This window comes from Neopsephotus bourkii, unplaced genomic scaffold, assembly GCF_033783945.1.
Source record: "Neopsephotus bourkii isolate Nb327-2 ecotype Australia unplaced genomic scaffold, CSIRO-AGI_Nbou_v1 NB_978, whole genome shotgun sequence".
NCBI lineage: Eukaryota > Metazoa > Chordata > Aves > Psittaciformes > Psittacidae > Neopsephotus > Neopsephotus bourkii.
The window spans coordinates 23,226-45,165 of record NW_026901472.1 but is presented as its reverse complement, the minus strand read 5'-3'; the positions used below and the strand labels follow the sequence as shown (position 1 = coordinate 45,165).

At 60.3% G+C, this 21,940-nt stretch overlaps 2 protein-coding genes across 2 annotated transcripts; both read right to left on the bottom strand.

Annotated features, from left to right (window-relative positions):
- Window positions 1-479: 479 nt before the first annotated feature.
- Window positions 480-9,157, bottom strand: CCDC9 (coiled-coil domain containing 9). Its single transcript, XM_061359443.1, has 12 exons — window positions 9,089-9,157; window positions 8,281-8,385; window positions 7,140-7,229; window positions 6,785-7,000; window positions 5,702-5,782; window positions 4,061-4,243; window positions 3,801-3,973; window positions 2,712-2,858; window positions 2,576-2,639; window positions 1,607-1,823; window positions 1,436-1,513; window positions 480-556 (listed from the first exon to the last, which is right to left on the bottom strand). The coding sequence occupies exons 1-12, from the start codon at window positions 9,089-9,091 to the stop codon at window positions 480-482; spliced, it is 1,434 nt and encodes a 477-aa protein (XP_061215427.1). The 5' UTR covers window positions 9,092-9,157.
- A 5,112-nt stretch (window positions 9,158-14,269) lies between these two features.
- On the bottom strand, window positions 14,270-21,915 carry SAE1 (SUMO1 activating enzyme subunit 1). Its single transcript, XM_061359444.1, has 9 exons — window positions 21,780-21,915; window positions 20,054-20,165; window positions 18,417-18,590; window positions 17,923-18,065; window positions 17,395-17,497; window positions 16,235-16,340; window positions 14,897-15,041; window positions 14,497-14,566; window positions 14,270-14,375 (listed from the first exon to the last, which is right to left on the bottom strand). The coding sequence occupies exons 1-9, from the start codon at window positions 21,881-21,883 to the stop codon at window positions 14,283-14,285; spliced, it is 1,050 nt and encodes a 349-aa protein (XP_061215428.1). The 5' UTR covers window positions 21,884-21,915; the 3' UTR covers window positions 14,270-14,282.
- Window positions 21,916-21,940: the final 25 nt, after the last annotated feature.

The following is a 21,940-nucleotide window of genomic DNA, read 5'->3' as shown; positions in this document are numbered from 1 at the left end:
GGAGTAAGGAATGAGAACGGGAAAGGGGAATGAGAAGGGGAATGGGAATGAGGGAAAGGAGAAAGGGAGAGAAGGGAAAAAGGGAAGAGAAAGAAAGGATGGGGAGAGGGAAAGAAAAGGGAAGAAGGAAGGGAAAGGGAAAGGGAAAGAGGGGAAGGAGGAAGGAAAAGAAGGGAAAGAGAAAGGGAAAGAGGGAAAGGAGAAAGGGAAAAAGGGAAAGGGAAAAGGGAAAGAGAAGAAGAGGAAAGGGAAAGGGGGAAAGGGAAAGGAGAAAGAGGAGGAGAAAGCGCATGAGCAGGGGCTGCTGACCCCGACCCCATCCCCATCCCCATGGGCGCTGCGTTCCCATGGCAACCCCCCCCCCCCCCCCCAATCCCTTGGGAAGCCGCACGGGCAGGCAGGGAAATACCGGGAGCCGGAGGCGGAAGCGCCGGGAAGCGGGGGGGGGGGGAAGAGGCCGCCGGGAGCCCCGGCCCCCGCTACGAGCGGCGCCTACGGAAACGCACCCGGTGGAAGCCCGAGATCTCCACGGAGCCCGGGGCCGCGTCCGGGGAGCCTGCGGCAGGGGATGGGAAAGGGATCGGATCCCCCCCCCCCCTTTAGCTCCACCCCCTTTAGCGCCACGCCCGCCTTTAGCTCCACCCCTCTCTTTAGCTCCGCCCCCTCTTTAGCTCCACCCCCCCCCCTTAGCTCCAAGTCCCTGCCTTTACTTCCAGGGCCCCCCTTTACCTCCAGGACCCCCCCTTTAGCTCCAGGTCTCCCCTTTAGCTCCACCCCCTTTAGCTCCACCTCCCTTTACCTCCAGGTCCCCCCTTTAGCTCCACCCCCTCTTTAGCTCCACCCTCTCTTTAGCTTCGGGCCTCCCTTTTAGCACCGGGTCCCCCTCTTTACCTCCGGATCCCCCCTTTACCTCCACCCCTCTCTTTAGCTCCGGGCCCCCCTTTTAGCTCCGGGTCCCCCCCTTTACCTCCGGATCCCCCCTTTAGCTCCACCCCCCTCTTTAGCTCCACCCCTCTCTTTAGCTCCACCCCTCTCTTTAGCTCCACCCCCCTCTTTAGCTCCAGGACCCCCCCTTTAGCTCTGCCCCCTCTTTAGCTCCAGGACCCCCCCTTTAGCTCCGCCCCCTCTTTAGCTCCACCCCCCTTTCGCTCCAGGCCCCCCTTTAGCTCCACCCCCGCATTAGCTCCACCCCCCCTTTACCACCAGCCCCCCTTTAGCTCCAGGACCCCCCTTTAGTCCACCCCGTTAGCTCCAGGCCCCCCTTTAGCTCCACCCCCCCGTTAGCTCCAGGCCCCCTTTAGCTCCACCCCTGCATTAGCTCCACCCCTGCATTAGCTCCACCCCCCCTTTACCACCAGCCCCCCCTTTAGCTCCAAGGTCCCCCTTTAGCTCCAGGGGTCCCCCTTTATCTTTGGGGATTCCCCCCTCCCAGCACCTCTCATCCCATCCTCTGCCTCCTGCTCCGCACTGGGCCTCGCTTCATCCCTCTGGGGGGGCTCCAGGGGGCTCAGCCCTATAGAAGGGGGGGGAACCAGGGTGAAGCCCCCCTGTGTCCCCCCCTCTTATCCCAGCTCTGGTGCCCCCCTCCTTAGGGATAGGGACGCACTGGGGGGGGGTTCCTCCTTGCTCAATGGCTCTGTGCTGGCTCCATCCTCTTCCTCCTCCTCCTCTTCCTCCTCATCTTCATCCTCATCCTCATCCTCATCCTCATCCTCATCCTCATCCTCATCCTCTTCGCTCACATCCTCCCATTGCTCTTCCTCCTCCTCCTGGCTCAGGGAATGGGGGGGGTCCAGGGGGGTCCTGGTTGGTGTTGCCTCTGTCTATGGGCATCAAAAAGGGGGGTATCAGAGGGGTACTGGGGTTGGGGGTACTGGGATGGGGGGTTTCAGGGTACCGGGATACAGGGATGCGGGGTACCAGGGCACCGGGATACAGGGATGGGGGTACTGGGATGCGGGGGTACCAAGGCATTGGGATACAGGGATGGGGGGTACTGGGATGCGGGGGTACCAAGGCATTGGGATACAGGGATGGGGGGTACTGGGATGTGGGGTACCAAGGCACTGGGATACAGGGATGCAGAGTACCAGGATGCAGGGATGGAGGACACTGGGACTGGGGGGTTCAAGGCACTGGGATACAGGGATGGGAGGCACTGGGATGTGGGGTACCGAGGCACTGGGATACAGGGATGGAGGACACTGGGATGCAGGGTACCAAGGCACTGGGATACAGGGATGGAGGACACTGGGATGTGGGGTACCGAGGCACTGGGATACAGGGATGGGAGGCACTGGGATGTGGGGTACCAAGGCACTGGGATACAGGGATGGAGGCACTGGGATGTGGGGTACCAGGGCACTGGGATACAGGGATGCAGAGTACCAGGATGCAGGGATGGAGGACACTGGGATGTGGGGTACCAAGGCACTGGGACACCGGGATGGAGGACACTGGGATGTGGAGTACCAAGGCACTGGGATACAGGGATGGAGCACACTGGAATGGGAGGTACCAGGGCACTGGGATACAGGGACGGAGATCACTGGGATGCTTTAGGCCCATTGCTCACCTCCCAGTTGTGTGTTTCAGGTGCTTCCATCGGCTCCCTCTCCTCCCACCGGTTGTCGTGCATGCTGCAGGGCGAGATTCCAGCCACTGGGAGATCCCATAGGGAATGGAACCCCCCCCCATCGGACACAACGGACCTGTAGGACTTGGCCCCTAAACCCCGGCCCCGAGGCTTGTGCTGGGGCAGGAACTCAGCCAGGGTGGGGGGTTTGGGAGCCGGGCGCTGGAGCTCATCCCTGGATCCCGGATCCCAGGATGGGGAGGGAGCGGAGCCCTCCAGGAACCTGGAATCCGACCGGACACGGTGACAATGGGAGACAATGGGGGACAATGGGGGACAATGGGGAATGGGAGACAATGGGAGACAATGGGGAATGGGTGCCAATGGGAGATGGGTGCCAATGGACACCGGTGACAAAGGTCATGGGTGCCAATGGGAGATGGGTACCAATGACCATGGGTGCCAATGGGAGATGGGTTCCCATGGCCATGGGTATCAATGGGAGATGGGTACCAATGACCATGGGTGCCAATGGAAGATGGGCACCAATGACCATGGGTGTCAATGGGAGACGGGTACCAATGACCATGGGTGTCAATGGGAGATGGGTACCAATGACCACGGGTATCGATGGTAGATGGGTTCCCATGGCCATGGGTATCAATGGGATATGGGTACCAATGACCACGGGTATCAATGGTAGATGGGTTCCCATGGCCATGGGTGCCAATGGGAGATGGGTTCCCATGGCCATAGGTGCCAATGGCAGATGGGTACCAATGACCATAGGTGTCAAAGGGAGACGGGTTCCCATGGCCATGGGTATCAATGGGAGATGGGTACCAATGACCATAGGTGCCAATGGGAGATGGGTACCAATGGGATATGGGTACCAATGGGATATGGGTACCAATGGGATATGGGTACCAATGACCATGGGTGTCAATGGGAGATGGGTACCAATGACCATGGGTGTCAATGGGAGATGGGTACCAATGACCATGGGTATCAATGGGAGATGGGTTCCCATGACCATTGGTGCCAATGGGAGATGGGTACCAATGGGATATGGGTACCAATGGGATATGGGTACCAATGACCATGGGTGTCAATGGGAGATGGGTCCCCATGGCCATGGGTACCAATGGGATATGGGTACCAATGACCATAGGTGCCAATGGGATATGGGTACCAATGCCCACGCGCATCCCGCTCCGTTCCCTACATGCTCTCCGTCTTCTCCGCATCCCACTCCCTCCTCCATTGCCCTCCGGGCTTCCGGTGCCGCGCCACCCGCTCGCGGTCGATGCGCTCCCGCTCCTGCTTCCAGCGCAGGTACTCGGCGCGTTCCCGGCCCGTCATGGACAGCGTCATATCCGGGGCCCCCCCATAGCGACCCTGGCAATGAGAGAGGGGGGGAATGGGCTCAGATCCCATGGGATGATGGGGAAAAAAGGGGGGGGGGGGTGATGGGGATCAATGTACAGGGCTTGGCCATGTCCGGTCCCGGTCCCGGTCCATCCCGGTTTTGACCTTGTCGAAGTCGGGGCCCCCCCAGTTGCGGCCATGGCGGCGGCTCCCGTCCCGGCGGTCGGGGTCTTGGGCCGGGCCCGAGCGGCGGGGATCGTCCAGGAAGTTACGGACGGGGTTCTTGTCTGGGAGCCCGTCCTGGGGGGGAACGGGGGGGAAATGGGGGGAGAATGGGGGGGATGGGGGGGATATGGGGGGAAATATGGGGGAGAATGGGGGGGATGGGGGGGAGATGGGGGGGAATATGGGGGGGATGGGGGGTTGAGAATGGGGGGAATGGATAAAGGGGGGCGGAAGGGGGGGAATGGGGGGAAATGGAGGGAGGAATGGGGGAATTTGGGGAGAATATGGGGGGAGGATGGGGAGGGATGGGGGCAATGGGAGCAATGGGGGGAAATAGGGGGGGAGAATATGGGGGAACAGGGGGGGAGGAATGGGGGGAATGGGGGGGAACAGGGGAGGGGATGGGGGGAACGGGGGGGAATGAGGGGGGAGGATTGGGGGAGGAATGGGGGGGAATATGGGGGGGAACAGGGGGGGAGGATGGGGGGAACGGGGGGGGAGGATGGGGAGGAGGGGGGAATGGATAAGGGGGAGAAGGGGGGGAGGGGAAGATGGGGGGAGGGATGGGGGGATGGGGGTTTAGAATGGGGGGAATGGATAAAGGGGGCGGAGAGGGGGGGAATGGGAAATGGGGGGATGAGGAGAAGGGGAAATGGAGAGATGGAATTTGGGAGAATATGGGGGGAGATGGGGAGGGATGGGTAAATGGGGAGAATGGGGGAAACTGGGAATGGGGTTGAATTGATAAAGGGGGGCGGGAGGGGGGGGGATGGGGGGAAGGGGGGACAATGGGAAGGGGGGGCAAGGGGGGGAAGGGGGGAATGCAGGGGAGGAGGGGGGGAGGATGGGGGAATGAAAGGGAATGGGGGCAGAAGGGGCAGAATGGGGTGGAATGGATAAAGGGGGGCAGAAGGGGGGGAATAGGGGGGAACGGGGGGGAAGGGAGCAAGGAGAGGGGGAATGGAAGGGAATGGGGGCAATAGGGGGGGGGACGGAGGGGGGGAGAAAGGGGGGAGAAAGGGGGGAGAAAGGGGGGAGAAAGGGGGGAGAAAGGGGGGAGAAAGGGGGGAGAGAATGGGGAATGGTTGGGAAGGGGAGGGAAGGGGGGAATGGGGGCAATGGATAAAGGGGGGCAGAAGGGGGGTAAATGGGGGGAGAATGGGGGGAATGGGGAGGGGATGGGGGGATGTGGGGGGAGAAGGGGGAATTGATAAAGGGGGGCAGAAGGGGAGAAAATTGGGGGAATTGGGGGAGAATGGGGGGAATAGGAGGGTAATGGGGGAAGAATGGGGGGATGGATAAAGGGAGCAGAAGGGGGGGAAATGGGGGGCAGAATGGGGGGGAATGAGATGGGAATGAGATGGGAATGGGGTGGAATGGGGGAGAATGGGGGGAACAGGGGGAGGAAGGGGGAAATGGAAGGGAATGGGGGGGAATGGATAAAGAGGGGCAGAAGGGGGGCAAATTGGGTGAATAGGGGGGAATTGGATGAATGGGGGGGCAGGGGGGTGGAAAGGGGGCCCCCCCCCGTACCCTCTGGCTCCGCTCGTACTCCGCGATCTTCTCCATCTCCTCGTTCATGCGCTCGATGTTCTGGCGCCGGCGCAGCTCCCACTGGGGCACAAAACCCCCTTTGCACCCCAAAATCACCCCCAAAACCCCCTCTGAACCCCAAAATCACCCCCTTTGAACCCCAAAATCACCCCCAAACCCCCCTTTGAACCCCAAAATCACCCCCAAAACCCCCTCTGAACCCCAAAATCACCCCCAAAACCCCCTTTGAACCCCTAAATCACCCCCAAAACCCCCTCTGAACCCCAAAATCACCCCCTTTTAACACCAAAATCACCTCCAAAACCCCCTTTCAACCGCAAAATCACCTCCAAAACCCCCTTTGAACCCCAAAATCACCCCCAAAACCCCCTTTGAAGGGCAAAATCACCCCAAAACCCCCTTTGAGGGGCAAAATCACCCCAAAACCCCCTTTGAGGGGTTAAAATCACCCCAAAACCCCCTTTGAGGGGTTAAAATCACCCCAAAACCCCCTTTGCACCCCAAAACCCCCTTTGAGGGGTTAAAATCACCCCAAAACCCCCTTTGAGGGGTTAAAATCACCCCAAAACCCCCTTTGAGGGGTTAAAATCACCCCAAAACCCCCTTTGAGGGGTTAAAATCACCCCAAAACCCCCTTTGAAGCGCAAAATCACCTCCAAAACCCCCTTCGTACCCCCCAAACACATCCAGAAGCACCCAAAAAAACTCTTTTCACCCCAAAACCCCCCCTTTACACCCCAAAATCACCCCTTTTCACCCCAAAACCCATGAAGAAGCACCCCAAAAACCCCCTCTTTACCCCCAAAACTCCCCTTTGCACCCCAAAACCCATCCAGAAACACCCCAAATCCCTTTTTACGCCCAAACCTTCCCTTTTCACCACCAAACCCATCCAGAAACACCCCAAATCCCTGCTTTTTACCCCAAAACCCATCCAGAAATACCCCAAATCCCCTTTTTTTACCCCAAACCCCCCCTTTTCACCCCCAAACCCATCCAGAAACACCCAAAATACCCCTTTTTTACCCCAAAACCCTGCCCCCCCCCCCCCCCATCACCCACCTTTGAGGCCTGGCTGGGGCTGGGCCCCCCCCTCGCCCCCCCTTTGCCCAGGCCCCGCCCCCGCTGCTTCCAGTCCCTGGGGCTGGGACCGGGACCGGCCCCTTCCAAAGCGGGGTCCCCGGGGGGGTCCCCCCGAGGGGGGGGGCGGGACCCGGAGCCACGGCCGAGCCGGGGCCCCCCCCCCGGTGCCTTCTTCTCCTTGCCCAGGCGCTGCTCCTGCACCGGGGGCATGGGGGGGGGGTCAGAGGGACCCCAATGGGACCCCAATGGGAACCCAATGGGAACCCAATGGGAGCCCAATGGGAGCCCCCCCCCCAACTTCCACCTTTGGGGGTCCCCAATGGCCTCAACTGACCTGGGGGGCAGCAGGGGGGTCCCGTGCTCGGCGCAGGGTGGTCACGGCCACCCCCTCCTGCTCGGCCTTCTTGCGGTCCTCCTCGATCTCCTGGTGGGGTGCAGGGATGAAGGTGGGATGCAGATGGGATACAGGAGGGATGCAAGGATATAGGTGGGATGCAGGGATGAAGGAGGGATGCAGGGATGAGGTTGGATGCGAGGGTAAAGGTGGGATGCAGGGATGGAGGAGGGATGCAGATGGGATACAGGAGGGATGCAGGGATGGAGGAGGGATGCAGGGATGAGGTGGGATGCGAGGGTAAAGGTGGGATGCAGGGATGGAGGAGGGATGCAGGGATGAGGTGGGATGCGAGGGTAAAGGTGGGATGCAGGGATGGAGGAGGGATGCAGGGATGAGGTGGGATGCGAGGGTAAAGGTGGGATGCAGGGATGGAGGAAGGATGCAGATGGGATACAGGAGGGATGCAGGGATGAAGGAAGGATGCGAGGGTAAAGGGGGGATGCAGGGATGAAGGAGGGATGCAGATGGGATACAGGTGGGATGCAGGGATGGAGGAGGGATGCAGGGATGAGGTGGGATACAGGGACAAAGGAAGGATGCAAGGATATAGGTGGGATGCAGATGGGATACAGGAGGGATGCAGGGATGAAGGAAGGATGCAAGGATGAAGGCGGGATGCAAGGACGATGTGGGATGCAGGGATGATTTGGGGTGCAAAGACGAAGGTGTGATGCAGGAATGAAAGAGGGAAGCAGGGATGAAGTTGGATGCAGGTGGGATGCAGGGAATGAGGTGGGATGCAGGTGGGATGAAGGCATGAAGGTGGGATGGACGCACAAAGCGGGATGCAGGGATGATTTGGGATGCAGGGATGAAGGTAGGACACAGGTGGGATGCAGGTGGGATGCAGGGATGCATCAGGATAACTCCCCCCCCTCACCACCCCATTCCAATGTGAGTCTTGAGGAGGTGCAGCACGGAACCAAACCCATTGACGCCCTCCTTGTACCCCATGGACCCCTGCCCGCCCGGAGCCAGGGATGCACGGAATCCCTGCCTGGACCCATGGAACCACGGAGGCTGGGAAAGGCCTCATTGAGGCGGGGTTAAACCCGTGCCAAGCGGGTCCCACCCGCACCTGGTAGCGCCGGATGATGGCCTCGTTCTTCCTGCGCAGGGCCGCGATGCGCCGGTCCAGCTCCGCATCCTTCTCCTCCTTGGAGCGCAGGTCCAGCGCCGCCGCCTGACGGCAACGGAGGGGGATGAGAGCGAGGAACGGAGACACCCGAGCCCGAAGCGGAGTCACCCGAGCCCGGACCGGAGCCACCCGAGCCCGGACCGGAGCCACCCGAGCCCGGACCGGAGCCACCCGAGCCCGGACCGGAGCCACCCGAGCCCGAAGCGGGGCCACCCGAGCACGAACCGGAGCCACCCGAGCCCGAAGCGGAGCCACCCGAGCACGAAGCGGGGCCACCCGAGCCCGAACCGGGGCCACCCGAGCCCGAAGCGGAGCCACCCGAGCCCGAAGCGGAGCCACCCGAGCCCGAAGCGGGGCCACCCGAGCCCGAAGCGGGGCCACCCGAGCCCGAAGCGGAGTCACCCGAGCCCGAAGCGGGGCCACCCGAGCCCGAAGCGGAGTCACCCGAGCCCGAAGCGGGGCCACCCGAGCCCGAAGCGGAGCCACCCGAACCCGAAGCGGGGCCACCCGAACCCGAAGCGGGGCCACCCGAGCCCGAAGCGGGGCCACCCGAGTCCGAACCGGGGCCACCCGAGTCCGGACCGGGGCCACCCGAGTCCGAACCGGGGCCACCCGAGTCCGAACCGGAGTCACCCGAGCCCAAACCGAGGCCACTGGAGTCCAAAGCGGAGCCACCTGAACCCAAACCGAAGCCACCCAAGCCCGTCCGGAGCCACCCGAAGCCGCCCGAGCGCGGTCCCGGCCTCACCATGGTGCCGGTGGCGGCGGCGGGACGGGACCGGGCCGCGATCCGCTCGTACCGGTTGTACCCGCCCCTCTGCCCTTCTGCCGTCAGAGCGACTTCCGCTTCCGGTACGGGCTGGGAGACGGCATTAAAAGGGCGATGTGCGGACACGGTGGGGCCCACCATAGGGTCCGTATCCCCCCTCGTGTCCGTGTGTCCCGCCCCACATCCCCTGTGCCCCCCATGTCCCCCTATGTCCCCCCATCCCCACCTGCCCCCCATGTCTCCTGTGGCCCCCCTATATCCCTCTCTCCCCACGTGTTCCCCCATCTCCCTCCATATCCCCGCCCACCGCCCCCCCTCCCCTTGCTTTTCCCGCCACGGTGGGCGTGGCCACGCCCCTTTGGCCACGCCCCCCGCCTGTCTCCATGGCAGCTGCGGCTCTGGCCGCGGCCGCCCCACGCGATTGGCTGAGCCGGGCCCGGCGCGTGGCGCCGGGGGGCGGGGCTAAAGGGCGGCGGGAGCGAGGCAGGGACAAGCGGGGAGGGGGGGAGACCCCCGTGGAGGGACCCATAGGGACCCATAGAGACTCATAGAGGGACCTATAGAGACCCATAGGGACCTATAGAGACCCATAGTGGGACCTATAGCGGTACCTACAGTCTGCATCTATGCTGGTACCTGCAGCTGTACCTATAGTGATAACTACAGCATCATCTATGGCAGTAACTATAGGAATACCTACACCTATACCTACACCTACAGCTGTACCTAAAGCAGTACCTACAGCTGTACCTATAGCCATACCTACAGCTGTACCTATAGCCATACCTACAGCCAGACCTATAGAAGTGCCCACAGAGTGCCTACACCCGCAGCGGTACCTATGCAGGTGCCTATGGCTGTTCCCTATGGCTGGTCCCTATAGTCGCTCCCTATAGCAGTGTCCATAGTGCTGCCCAGAGGGTGCCCATAGGTACAGTCACCAGCAGGATCACCCATGGAAAGGGTCACCCATAGTCGGGGTTACCTATAGGGTCAGCTGCTATGGGGGTCACCAATAGGGTTATCTATAGGGTTTCCATACATAAGTTTATCTCTACAGTTATATGTAGGGTCATTACAGGCTTATCCATAGGGTCACTGTAGGGTTATTTATAGCATTACCCATAGAGTCACTGTAGGGTTCTCCATAGGGTCACTGTAAGGTTACCTATAGGACTATCCATAGGGCTATCCATAGGATCACTATAAGGTCATCTACAAGACTATCTGTAGCATCACTGTAGGGTTATCTATAGGGCTATCCATAGGGTCACTATAGGGTTATCCATAGGACTATCTATAGGGCTATTTATGGGGTCACTACTGGGTTATCTATAGGGCTACCTATAGGGTCGCCATAAGGCTCTCTATAGGGTCACTATAGGGCTATCCATAGGGTTTTCCATAGGGTTTTCCATAGGGTTTTCCATAGGTTCATCCGTGGGGTTCCCGCACTGTCGCGCGCTCCGCTGGATACAGGCGCCGCCGCGGGCTCCGATTGGCTGCGGCGGAGGCGGCTCCGTCCAATCAGAGCGCGGCGGCAGCGGCGCGCGGGGAGGGAAAAGGAAAAGGGGGGGGGGGGAGGCCGGAGGGCGCGCGCGGGATTGGGGGGCCCCCCCCGCGAGCAGTGTCCGAGGTCAAAGGTCAAAGGTCAGGATTAGGGGGTCGGGGGGGTCGGGTCAGTCCCATTTGGGGGTGTCGGGGGGGGGGGTCCGGAATGGGGGGGGAGGGGGGGGGGGCGGGGACTTTTGGACCCTTCCCGCTGTTACCGGGCGGCGGCGGCGGCGAAACCTGCCCTGGAAACGGGGGGGGGGGGGGGGGGGAAATTGGGGGGGTGATGGGGGGGGGCTTCCACCCCCTCCCACCCCCCCCCTCGCGGGGTCCTCGTTGGTCGCTGCCACAAGCCCGAACTTGTTCGCGGGGGGGGAGGGGGAGGAGGGGGCGTGTCGGTGACGTCACAGGGGGGCGGGGCCGCGCCCCGAGCGGGCAGCACAGAGCGAGCCGGTGCCGGCGCGGATCGCGCGGTTCATGCGGCTGCGGTGAGTGAGGGACGGGGCGCCCCATAGATACCCCATAGAGACCCATAGCACCCCATAGATACCCCATAGGCACTCCATAGCGCCCCATAACCAACCTATACCACCCCATAGAACTCCACAGACACCCCATAACCGCCCTATAGCACCCCATAGAATCCCATAGACACGCCATAGCATCCCATAAACAGCCCCATAGACACCCTGTAAGCACCCCTATAACCACCCCATAACCGCCCGTGGGGCAGCACGTGGAGTGGGGGGGGCGCGCGGGAGGGCGCGGCGGGGATCGGAGGGGGGGGGGGTCCCCCGGTCTCTTCGTTCCCCCCTATCCCGTTTCCCTGTTCCCAGTCCCGTTGCCCCATTCCCATTCCCGTTCCCTTTCCGCAATACCCCCATTCGCGTTCCCGGTCCCGTTCCCTATTCCCACTCTCGTCCCCATTCCCGGGGCCATCCCCGCTCCCTGTCCCCCCCATTCCCAGTCCGGATCCCGTGCCTTCTATCGCGGGTTTCGTTTCGCCGGTCCCGTTCACCCATCCCGTTCCCATCCTCATCCCATTCCCATCCCCATCCCATTCCCATCCCGATCCCGTTCCCATCCCATCCCGTTCCCATTCCCATCCCGTTCCCATTCCCACCGCCTCGGGCCGTGCCCGGTTTGTTTACAAACACGCCCGCTCATTGTAGCGCCCCCTAGCGGGCGCGCCGCATCCCGCACCCGCGTGTCTCGGGGGGGGAATCCACGTTAAAAGGGGGGGGGGGGGGGTTTGGTTTGAGGGTGCCCCCCCCCCAATTCATTGACCCCCCCCTTTCCCCCCCCCTCGCAGACCCCCCCGGTAGCCATGGCCAGAGCCCTGCGGGAACCGAGCCCCCCCGCGCCCCCCCCGCGCCGTGCCCCGCCCCTGAGCTGCGCCTGTCCCGGGGAGCCCCCCCCCGCCTGCGGCCTCTTCCATTGCGGGGCACGGGGGGAGCCGGCCCCCCCCCTCGCCCCCCCCGGCGCCATCCACAGTGGGCACGGTGAGGACTGGGGGCTGCTGCATGGGGGGGGGTCCCATTATGGGGGGGCCCTTATGGGGGTGTCCCACTATCGAGGGGGGTCCCATTATGGGGGGATCCCTTTACCTATGGGGGGGTCCCATTATGGGGGGGTCCCTTTACCTATGGGGGGGTCCCATTATAGGGGTGTCCCTTTACCTATGGGGGGGTCCCATTATCCATGGAAAGGGGGTGTCCCATTATGGGGGGTGTCCCTTTACCCATAGGAGGGTCACAATATGGTGGGGGTCCATTACCTATGGGGTGTCCCATTATCCATGGGGGGGGGGGTCCCATTAATGGGGTGTCCCTTTACCTATGGGGAGGTGCCATTATGGGGTGTGCCTTTACCTATGGGGGGGTCCCATTATGGGGGGGGTCCCATTACCTATGGGTGGTCCCATTATCCATGGAGGGGAGGGGTCCTTTTACCTATCAGGGGGATCCTATTACTGGGGGGTGTCCCATTACTGGGGTGGGATGCCTTTACCTATGGGGGGTCCCATTACCCATGGGGGGGGGGGGGTGTCCCTCTGCCCATGTCAGAACAAGCCCCCCCCCCATCAATGTATTTGGGGGCTCCTGTTGCACCCCCCCCACGCTGACCCCCCTTTAATTCCCTCTCCCTCTCCCCCCCCCAAAGACGAATTCCCCCCCCCAGCCGCTGGGGAGCGCACGGGGCCCCCCCCCCCCAGCACTGGGGTCCAGGGGGGGGTCCCCAATGGACGGGAGGTGGGCGCCCGCCTGCGTCGCCTGGGGGATGCGTTCCAGCGCCAGCACGAGCTGCAGGTGAGGGGGGGCACCCCAAAACCCTGCAAACCCCCCCCCCCCAGTCCCATTGTCCCTAATGGTATCCCCCCCACTTCCCAGTGCTGTTCCCCCTCCTTCCTGGTCACTACAGTTGAAGGGGGTGGGGGGGGGTGTGTCCTAATTTGGGGGGGCACCCCAAAATCCACCCCCCCAATACCCTTATTCCCAATCTGATCACCACAGGGAAGGGGATGATGGGGGGGGGATTATTTTAGGGGGGACCCCAAATTGGGGGGGGGCTGTTATTTGTGGGGCGTCCTATTGTGGGGGCTGTTATGATGGGGGGGACGTTATGGTGGGGTTCCTATTGGGGGGACTGTTACTGTGGGGGCACCCCAAAATCCCCCATTCCCCCTGTCCCACACCCCACAGGGAAAGGGGGGGGGTGGATTTTGGGGGGGCACCCCCATATTAACGCTGCCCCCCCTTTTGCAGCGGGAGCAACGTGGTGTCGGCGGTGGCGTGTTTTGGGGTCCCCTCTGCCGTCTGCTCTCACAGTTGTTGGGAGCTATCTACAACCTGCACGAATAGGGCCCTGTCTGCACCCCAAAACAGGGCCTGGGTCCTACCTGCACCCCACAACAGAGCCTGGGTGCTGCCTGCACCCCAAAATGGAGCCTGGGTGCTGCCTGCACCCCAAAACAGGGCTTGGATCCTGCCTGCACCCCAAGGGGTGTCGCTGCATCCCCCCCATTCCTATTTATTGGGGTGCATTTTAGGGGCTGGGGGGGGAGAGACAAATGGGGGGTACCCCCCCTTCAGTGGGGGTGCTGGTGCTGTCTATAGTGTATATGGGGCTGTATATAGGGTGTACAGTGTATATAGGGGTGTATGTATGGGGGGGGTGTATATAGGGGTGTACAGAATGACTGTATATAAGGGGTGTACATACGGGTGTACATAGGGGGTGTATATATGGGGTGTACATATGGGGGATGGATGTGGGGGGGTGTATATAGGGGGGGCCCTATAGGGGTCCCTATGGGGTGGGCACTGGGGCTATTCCTGGGTTTGTACCTTTGTTTCCAATAAACTGATTTGAAGGAGATGGGGGGAGTGATGCAATTTGGGGGTACAGAGGGGTTGGGGGGGGCGTGGGTTTATGGGGGGGGTCGGATTTAGGGGTTCCATAAGGCCTAAGTTGAGGCTGCAGCATTGGGGACCATGGGGTTTGGTTTACAACCCCCAATAAACCACTTTCTACAAACCAGCTTTTATTAACCCAAAACACCCCCCCTACCCCCCACCCCAAAACCTGGGGTGCAATGGGGGACCCCCACCCCCCCCATTGTTCAGGGGGGGCCCATACACTCCACAGTCCCATTGCCTTTGATGCCATCGAAGAAGAAGAAGTTGTTGTGGGGGGGGTCACGCTGGGACAGGGCCTGGGGGGGGGATGAGTTGGGGGTCAGGATTGGGCTCCCCCCCCCCAAAAGTGGGTTTTGGGGTGCAAAGGGGGGGTCTTTGCCTTTTAACACCCCCCCCCCCCCCATAACCAGCCCATACCTTGACCACCTCCTGGCCTAGGATGCCTCCAACCACAGCACAGACCGGAGCCATCTCGGAGAAGCAGAAACTGGAATGGGAAGGATCCAATGGGAAAAGTTTGGGATGGCACCATGGGGGCACCCCCCCTCCCAAATAAACACTGAGGGGTCCCCCCCCCCAAAAAAATAGGGGTTTGGTGGCTCCACCCTGCCAAAAATAAGCCCATCCGGATGCTACCCCTGTGGCACATTCCCACCATTCCCAATGGGAAGCGTGTGGGGCCATGCAGGGAAGGATGCGAGGTCCCAGTGTGTCCATCCCACCCCAAAGTGCCAGGGTTATGGTGTCACCCCAATGGGATCGATTCCTCTGTGGGTCAGGCCCATTCCCATGGGAATCATCGGCATTCCCGGCTCACCTGATGAAGTCATCGGGAAGCACCGAGGTGCTCACTCCCAGTGCATCCAGCACATCCGTGCGGATCTGGAGCAGCAGCTTCGAGTCCTCAGCGTAGCTCTGGGGGGACGGATCCCGGCCGTTATCCGTGCGGAATTTCAGCAGCACTGGGATAGGGATGGAGCAGTCACCCCCCCACCCCCACCCCAATAGGAGCATTCCCAAGGTTCTGAAATGCTTTGGAATTCCCTGGAAGCTGACAGTGAGGGGTGCCCCAAAAAACATCAAATCCAACCCAAAAGGCACTGGGATTTGTTTGTGGATCTCAGTTCCCAGTGCGGGGCGGGAAGAGCAGGAGGAATGGGGAGCAGGGAGCGGGGAATGGGAAGCAGGGAGCAGGGAATGGGGAGCAGGGAGCAGGGAATGGGAAGCAGGGAGCAGGGAATGGGGAGCAGGGAGCAGGGAATGGGGAGCAGGGAGCAGGGAATGGGAAGCAGGGAGCAGGGAATGGGAAGCAGGGAGCAGGGAATGGGAAGCAGGGAGCAGGGAATGGGAAGCAAGGAATGGGAAGCAGGGAATGGGAAGCAGGGAATGGGAAGCAGGGAATGGGAAGCAGGGAGCAGGGAATGGGAAGCAGGGAGCAGGGAACGGGAAGCAGGGAGCAGGGAATGGGGAGCAGGGAGCAGGGAATGGGAAGCAGGGAGCAGGGAACGGGAAGCAGCGAGCAGGGAATGGGGAGCAGGGAGCAGGGAATGGGAAGCAAGGAGCAGGGAATGGGAAGCAAGGAGCGGGGAACGGGAAGCAAGGAGCGGGGAACGGGAAGCAGGGAGCGGGGAACGGGAAGCAGGGAGCGGGGAATGGGAAGCAGGGAGCAGGGAATGGGGAGCACGGAGCAGGGAATGGGGAGCAAGGAGCAGGGAATGGGGAGCAAGGAGCAGGGAACGGGGAGCAGGGAACGGGAAGCAGGGAGCAGGGAACGGGGAGCAAGGAGCAGGGAACGGGAAGCAGGGAGCAGGGAACGGGAAGCGGGGAGCAGGGAATGGGAAGCAGGGAGCAGGGAACGGGAAGCAGGGAGCAGGGAACGGGAAGCAGGGAGCAGGGAATGGGAAGCAGGGAATGGGAAGCAGGGAACGGGAAGCAGCGAGCAGGGAACGGGAAGCAAGGAGCAGGGAACGGGAAGCAAGGAGCAGGGAACGGGAAGCAGCGAGCAGGGAACGGGAAGCAGGGAGCAGGGAACGGGAAGCAGGGAGCAGGGAATGGGAAGCAGGGAGCAGGGAATGGGAAGCAAGGAGCAGGGAATGGGAAGCAAGGAGCAGGGAATGGGGAGCAGGGAGCAGGGAATGGGAAGCAAGGAGCTTACCTTGGAGCAGGAAGTAATCCGGAGCCGTGCGTTTCAGGGCCGCTGCTGCCTTCTCCCCCCTCCAATCCACAGAGAGAGCCTCCTTCAGCGGGCAGAAGACGAGGCGCTGCCAGGATATGGGATGAGCAGGATGCATGGAAAAAGGCCCCGGCTCTTCCCCATGGATGAGCCCGGGATCAGCCCCAACTGCAGCATGGAACCATGGAATGCTTTGGGTGCAAGGGGTCTTCAAGCTCATCCAGTTGCAAGCAAGGGGCAGGGGCACCTTCCAGGCTTGAATGCTTCCGGGCATGGAGCATCCAAATGCATCCCAGTATCCCACCGCCCTCAATCCCAGTATCCCATGGGAAGCTGCTCCTCCTCATCCCATCCCTTATCCAGAGCCCTTCTCCATGTTTCCTGTAACCCCTTTTAGGCCCCGGAGCTGCTCTAAGGTCTCCTTGGAGCTTCCCTTCTCCAGCCCAGCTCCATTGCTATCCCTTGGGATGGGAGCTGTGGATGGATGGGATTTACCAAGCAGAAACTCTGGAATCTTTGGGAAAACCAGTGCTGGAGGTGTTCAATGAGCTGAGGGTCTCCCATAGGAACACAAGGAACAGCTCAGGGCATGATCCGAAATGGATCCAGAGGAATTCCAGGCTTGGAATCATACCCCCCCCCCAAATGGCAGGAGGGTGACAGCTGCTTCCAACGGCATTCCATTGGAATATTCCCAATCCTTTAAGGGGAAGGGGGGGCTCAGCTGCTTCTCATAGCCATAGAGGGGGGGGATTTCCACTCCTCCCTCCAAATTCCAGCTGGGAATGGGAAACAATGCCTGGCTGGAGGCATTTCAATGTGAAACGGGTTGGCTTGGGAGCAGATTCCAGACCCAAGCCATGGAAAACCTCCTCCAAGGGTGCTCAGCCTGGAATACTGGTTGCATCCCCCCCCTTTCCCATCAAAACCAGTATGGAATTGCCTCACACCAGTATGGGAAGCAAGGAGCTTTGAGGGGGGGGTGTCCCCATAAGCACCCCCCTCTCTGGCCCAAAGGATCATTGGAACACCAAAACCTCACCCTGGAGATGCTGGGAATACCGGAGCTGAGATTCCCATGGAACCCCCCCCCTTGTGCTAGGCTGGATCCCAGAGGTCTCCATTGGGATTTTCCCACTCACCTTCTTCACCATGGTGGTCTCGGAAGGATCCACTCTGGCTTTCTTGGTGTCTGGTCCATCCTCCACACCTGGGCTGGCTTTGGGCACGATTTTGGGTTTTTCCCTATGGAAGTAAAGCAGGGAGAAACCCCCAAATCCTTGTTTGTGCTGCTCCACAGCAAACGATCCCGGATTCATGGAATGGTTGGAAAGGAGCTTAAAGCTCATCCAGTTCCAACCCAGGGGCAGGGACACATTCCCATTAACCCCAGTTGCTCCAGGAGCATCCAAAGCTTCCCCATCCCTTCAGCCTCCGAGTGAAGAGCCCCATCCCAATATCCCATCCACCTCTTCCAATCGGAAGCTGTTTCTCCTCACCCCATCCCTTATCCAAAGCCCTGCTCTCCAGGTTTCCTGTATCCCTGTTTTAGGCGCCGGAGATGCTTGATCCCAAGGGACCAACACATGGAAGGGGTTTTTCATGGATCACGTTGAGCTCCTCCTTTCCCATCACTTCCAAGGGGGAATTCCTGCCCCTTCCATACTCACTCCACGAACTCGTGGTCCCCCAGGTCGGCGAACATGTAACCATGGTAACCAAAGACATCCCCAGCAAAGAACTTGATGCTGTTCTTGTGGCAGATGTGGTTGATCTTCACCATCACATCCCGGGAGCAGCAGGTCAGGCACACCTGGGAATGGCAATGGGAATGATGTTATCCCCCCCCCCTTTTCCCTGGATCCTTCTATGTTAATGGCTTCGTTTTCCCTCTTGTCACAGCAGCTTCGCTCCGGGGATTTGGGGTCATGGAAGCTGCTTTGGGATGGAGCAAACAAGGATGGTTTTAAACATGGGATGCATGGATAAAGGGAGCTCCTTAGGGATCCATAGGAGCTCCACACTTGGATGTGCTGCTGTTCCTCCTCCAAGCAGCTTGGAATCCTCCACGTCCCATTCCCAAGGGAAGCGGGCCAAGGCAGGAGCAGCAAAGCCCCGGCCCAATGACCACCGGGGTGGTGAAGAAGACCCCATCCCATCGCACCGCATCAAACTGGGTGAAGAATTCCTCGGGTTTGGAATCCACGTTCCCGACATCAGCCTTGACGTCCACCATGGGGTTGAGGTTCTGCGCCCGCTCCAAGGAGGCCTCAGCGCGATTCCGGCCCAAGGATCCCACTGGGATGAGGAATTGAGCCCGGGTGTCCTCTTGGGAGACCTGGGATAAGGGGGGAAACAGTGGGATGAGGTTTCCATAGGAAAGAATGGGAGAAGCCCCTTGGAGCTCAATGTGGGATAGGGACAAGCAGAGGAAGGAATCAAGCTCTGGGTGCTTCCCACTGGTCCCCAATCCCTATGGATGCAGAGCTGGATGCTGGGCTCGCAGCTCCCTCTTGTGCCCAAGGAGAGCCCATGTTCACATAAGGAACATGTTTGCCACAGGGCTCGGAATTCCATCCCATCCATGGGGATGCTTAGGGATTGTGACCCAAAATGGAGCAATTCCACCCCAAAACGGAGCCGTCCTGCCCCAAAACAGATAATCCCACCCCAAAACGGAGCCGTCCTGCCCCAAAACAGAAAATCCCACCCCAAAACGGAGCCGTCCTGCCCCAAAACAGATAATCCCACCCCAAAACGGAGCCGTCCTGCCCCAAAACAGACAATCCCACCCCAAAACGGAGCCGTCCTGCCCCAAAACAGATAATCCCACCCCAAAACGGAGCCGTCCTGCCCCAAAACAGATAATCCCGCCCCAAAACAGATAATCCCGCCCCAAAACGGAGTCCTGCCCAACAGAAATCCCACCCCAAAACGAAGCCGTCCTGCCCCAAAACAGACAATCCCACCCCAAAACGAAGCCGTCCTGCCCCAAAACAGATAATCCCACCCCAAAACGGAGCCGTCCTGCCCCAAAACAGATAATCCCCCAAACGGAGCCGTGCAACCCCCCAAAACGGACCGCCCAAAACAATAATCCCACCCCAAAACGGAGCCGTCCTGCCCAAAACAGATAATCCCACCCCAAAACGGAGCCGTCCTGCCCCAAAACAGATAATCCCACCCCAAAACGGAGCCGTCCTGCCCCAAAACAGATAATCCCACCCCAAAACGGAGCCGTCCTGCCCCAAAACAGATAATCCCACCCCAAAACGGAGCCGTCCTGCCCCAAAACAGATAATCCCACCCCAAAACGGAGCCGTCCTGCCCCAAAACAGATAATCCCACCCCAAAACGGAGCCGTCCTGCCCCAAAACAGATAATCCCACCCCAAAACGGAGCCGTCCTGCCCCAAAGATAATCCCACCCCAAAACGGAGCCGTCCTGCCCCAAAACAGATAATCCCACCCCAAAACGGAGCCGTCCTGCCCCAAAACAGATAATCCCACCCCAAAACGGAGCTGTCCTGCCCCAAAACAGATAATCCCACCCCAAAACGGAGCCGTCTTGCCCCAAAAGGGATAATCCCACCCCAAAACGGAGCCGTCCTGCCCCAAAACAGATAATCCCACCCCAAAACAGACGATCCCGCCTCAAAACTGGAATAACCCTGCCCCAAAACACATCCATCCCATTCCAAAAGGCGCATTTCCCACCCCAAAGCAGACTCATTCTCTGCTCCAAAATGCATCAATTCCACCCCAAAAGGGCCCCATCCCACCTCATAAGAAAGCAGCTCACCTGCTGATGGTCCAGCATGGTCAAGCCTTTGACTCCAGCTAGGATGAGGTTCTTGGCCACCTCTGCTCCCAGCCCCTTCATCCCCACCAGCAGCACTCGGGATGCTCGTAACCTATGGCACAAAGAGCCCTTTGGGAGAGGGAAAAGTGGGAGCAGGGATACAACAAGGCAGGAAAGGCACGATTCCTGCTTGGGAATAGGGATGCTGTGCCTGGAAGGAGAAGGAATGTGGAGAGGGTGCTCTGAAAGCTGGGAACTGAACCCTTATAGAGGGAACAGGGGCTGAGGAAGAGGGTTTCCAGCAGGGAATAGGGAGGCATTGGCAATTCCAGCTGGGAACTGAACCCTTATAGAGGGAACAGGGGCTAAGGAAGAGGGTTTCCAGCAGGGAATAGGGAGGCATTGGCAATTCCAGCTGGGAACTGAACCCTTATAGAGGGAAGAGGGGCTGAGGAAGAGGGTTTCCAGCAGGGAATAGGGAGGCATTGGCAATTCCAGCTGGGAACTGAACCCTTATAGAGGAAACGGGTGCTAAGGAAGAGGGTTTCCAGCAGGGAATAGGGAAGCATTGGCAATTCCAGCTGGGAACTGAACCCTTATAGAGGGAACAGGGGCTGAGGAAGAGGGTTTCCAGCAGGGAATACAGAGGCATTGGCAATTCCAGCTGGGAACTGAACCCTTACAGAGGGAAGAGGGGCTGAGGAAGAGGGTTTCCAGCAGGGAATAGGGAAGCATTGGCAATTCCAGCTGGGAACTGAACCCTTATAGAGGGAAGAGGGGCTGAGGAAGAGGGTTTCCAGCAGGGAATAGGGAGGCACTGGCAATTCCAGCTGGGAATAAAGCAGGAGCTGTTTCTCCTTCCCCCCCATACCCCCCATTTTCAAGCCTTATTGAGCTCCTGGGACCCCCCCCAGCAGCTACAGAAGCCCATATACAGCCCCCACAGGTTCCTATAGGGCCCCCATAACCCCCCCTCAATCACCTCTACAAGCTTCTATAGGGGTCACTCCCACCACAGGTGTCCCCCTCAGCATCTATAGGCTCCCTTCCCATTGCAACACCCCCTTGATCCCTATAGACCCCCATAAAGGCCTCCATGACCCTTACAAGCTCCAACAATGTCCCTATAAGCTGCTATAGGGTCTGTCAATGGCTGTGGGGCTGCCCCATAAGACCCTCCAGGGAACCCCCAGGCCCCTATAGGACCCCCAGAAACCCCTCCAGGCCCCTATAGGACTCCCAGTAGCCCCTATAGGACCCCCAGAAACCCCTCCAGGCCCCTATAGGACCCCCAGAAGCCCCTCCAGGCCCCTATAGGACCCCCAGAAGCCCCTCCAGGCCCCTATAGGACCCCTAGAAGCCCTTATATGACCCCCAAACACCCCTCCAGACTCCTACTGGACCCCTAGAAGCCCCTCTAGGCCCATATAGGGCTCTCCAAAAGCCTCTTTAAGGCCTTCCTCACGCTGCAGGTGCCCTCTAGGACCCCCTAGAAGCTCTTAAGCGTCTCCCACGGCCTGTGAGACCCCTATAGGACCCCCCAAAAGCCTCTTTAAGGCCCTCCTCTCATTACACATCCCCTTAGGCCCCTCCCATAAGGTCTCTCACAGGACTCCCTTTAGCCCCCCCCATCCCCAAGCTCTCCCAGGGGCTCGCATAGGCCTCAACCCCATCTCCCCTCCGACTACGTCCCGCAGCCCGCCCCCTGCCCAGGGCCCCCACTGACCGCTTCTGGGCCTCCAGCCCCCAGAGCCGGATCTGGCGGTCATATTGGGCCGCCTCCTCCTCGCTGATGCCGCCGGGGCCTCCCTCCTCCTTCTCCACCATCATCCACCACCACCGCCGCCGTCTCCTTCACCTCACGGCCACCACAGCGCCCTCTGCCGG

Coding starts and splice junctions, on each gene's coding strand:
- SAE1 (XM_061359444.1), bottom strand. CDS start 21,883: ATGATGGTGGAGAAGGAGGAGGGAGGCCCCGGCGGCATCAGCGAGGAG. Junction 18,591..20,053: donor CCATGCTGGACCATCAGCAG/GTGAGCTGCTTT, acceptor CCCTTATCCCAG/GTCTCCCAAGAGGACACCCG. Junction 14,567..14,896: donor CTTCCCGATGACTTCATCAG/GTGAGCCGGGAA, acceptor TTCCCATTCCAG/TTTCTGCTTCTCCGAGATGG.
- CCDC9 (XM_061359443.1), bottom strand. Junction 3,974..4,060: donor ACCGGACATGGCCAAGCCCT/GTACATTGATCC, acceptor TCTCATTGCCAG/GGTCGCTATGGGGGGGCCCC. Junction 1,514..1,606: donor CAAGGAGGAACCCCCCCCCA/GTGCGTCCCTAT, acceptor CCCCTTCTATAG/GGCTGAGCCCCCTGGAGCCC.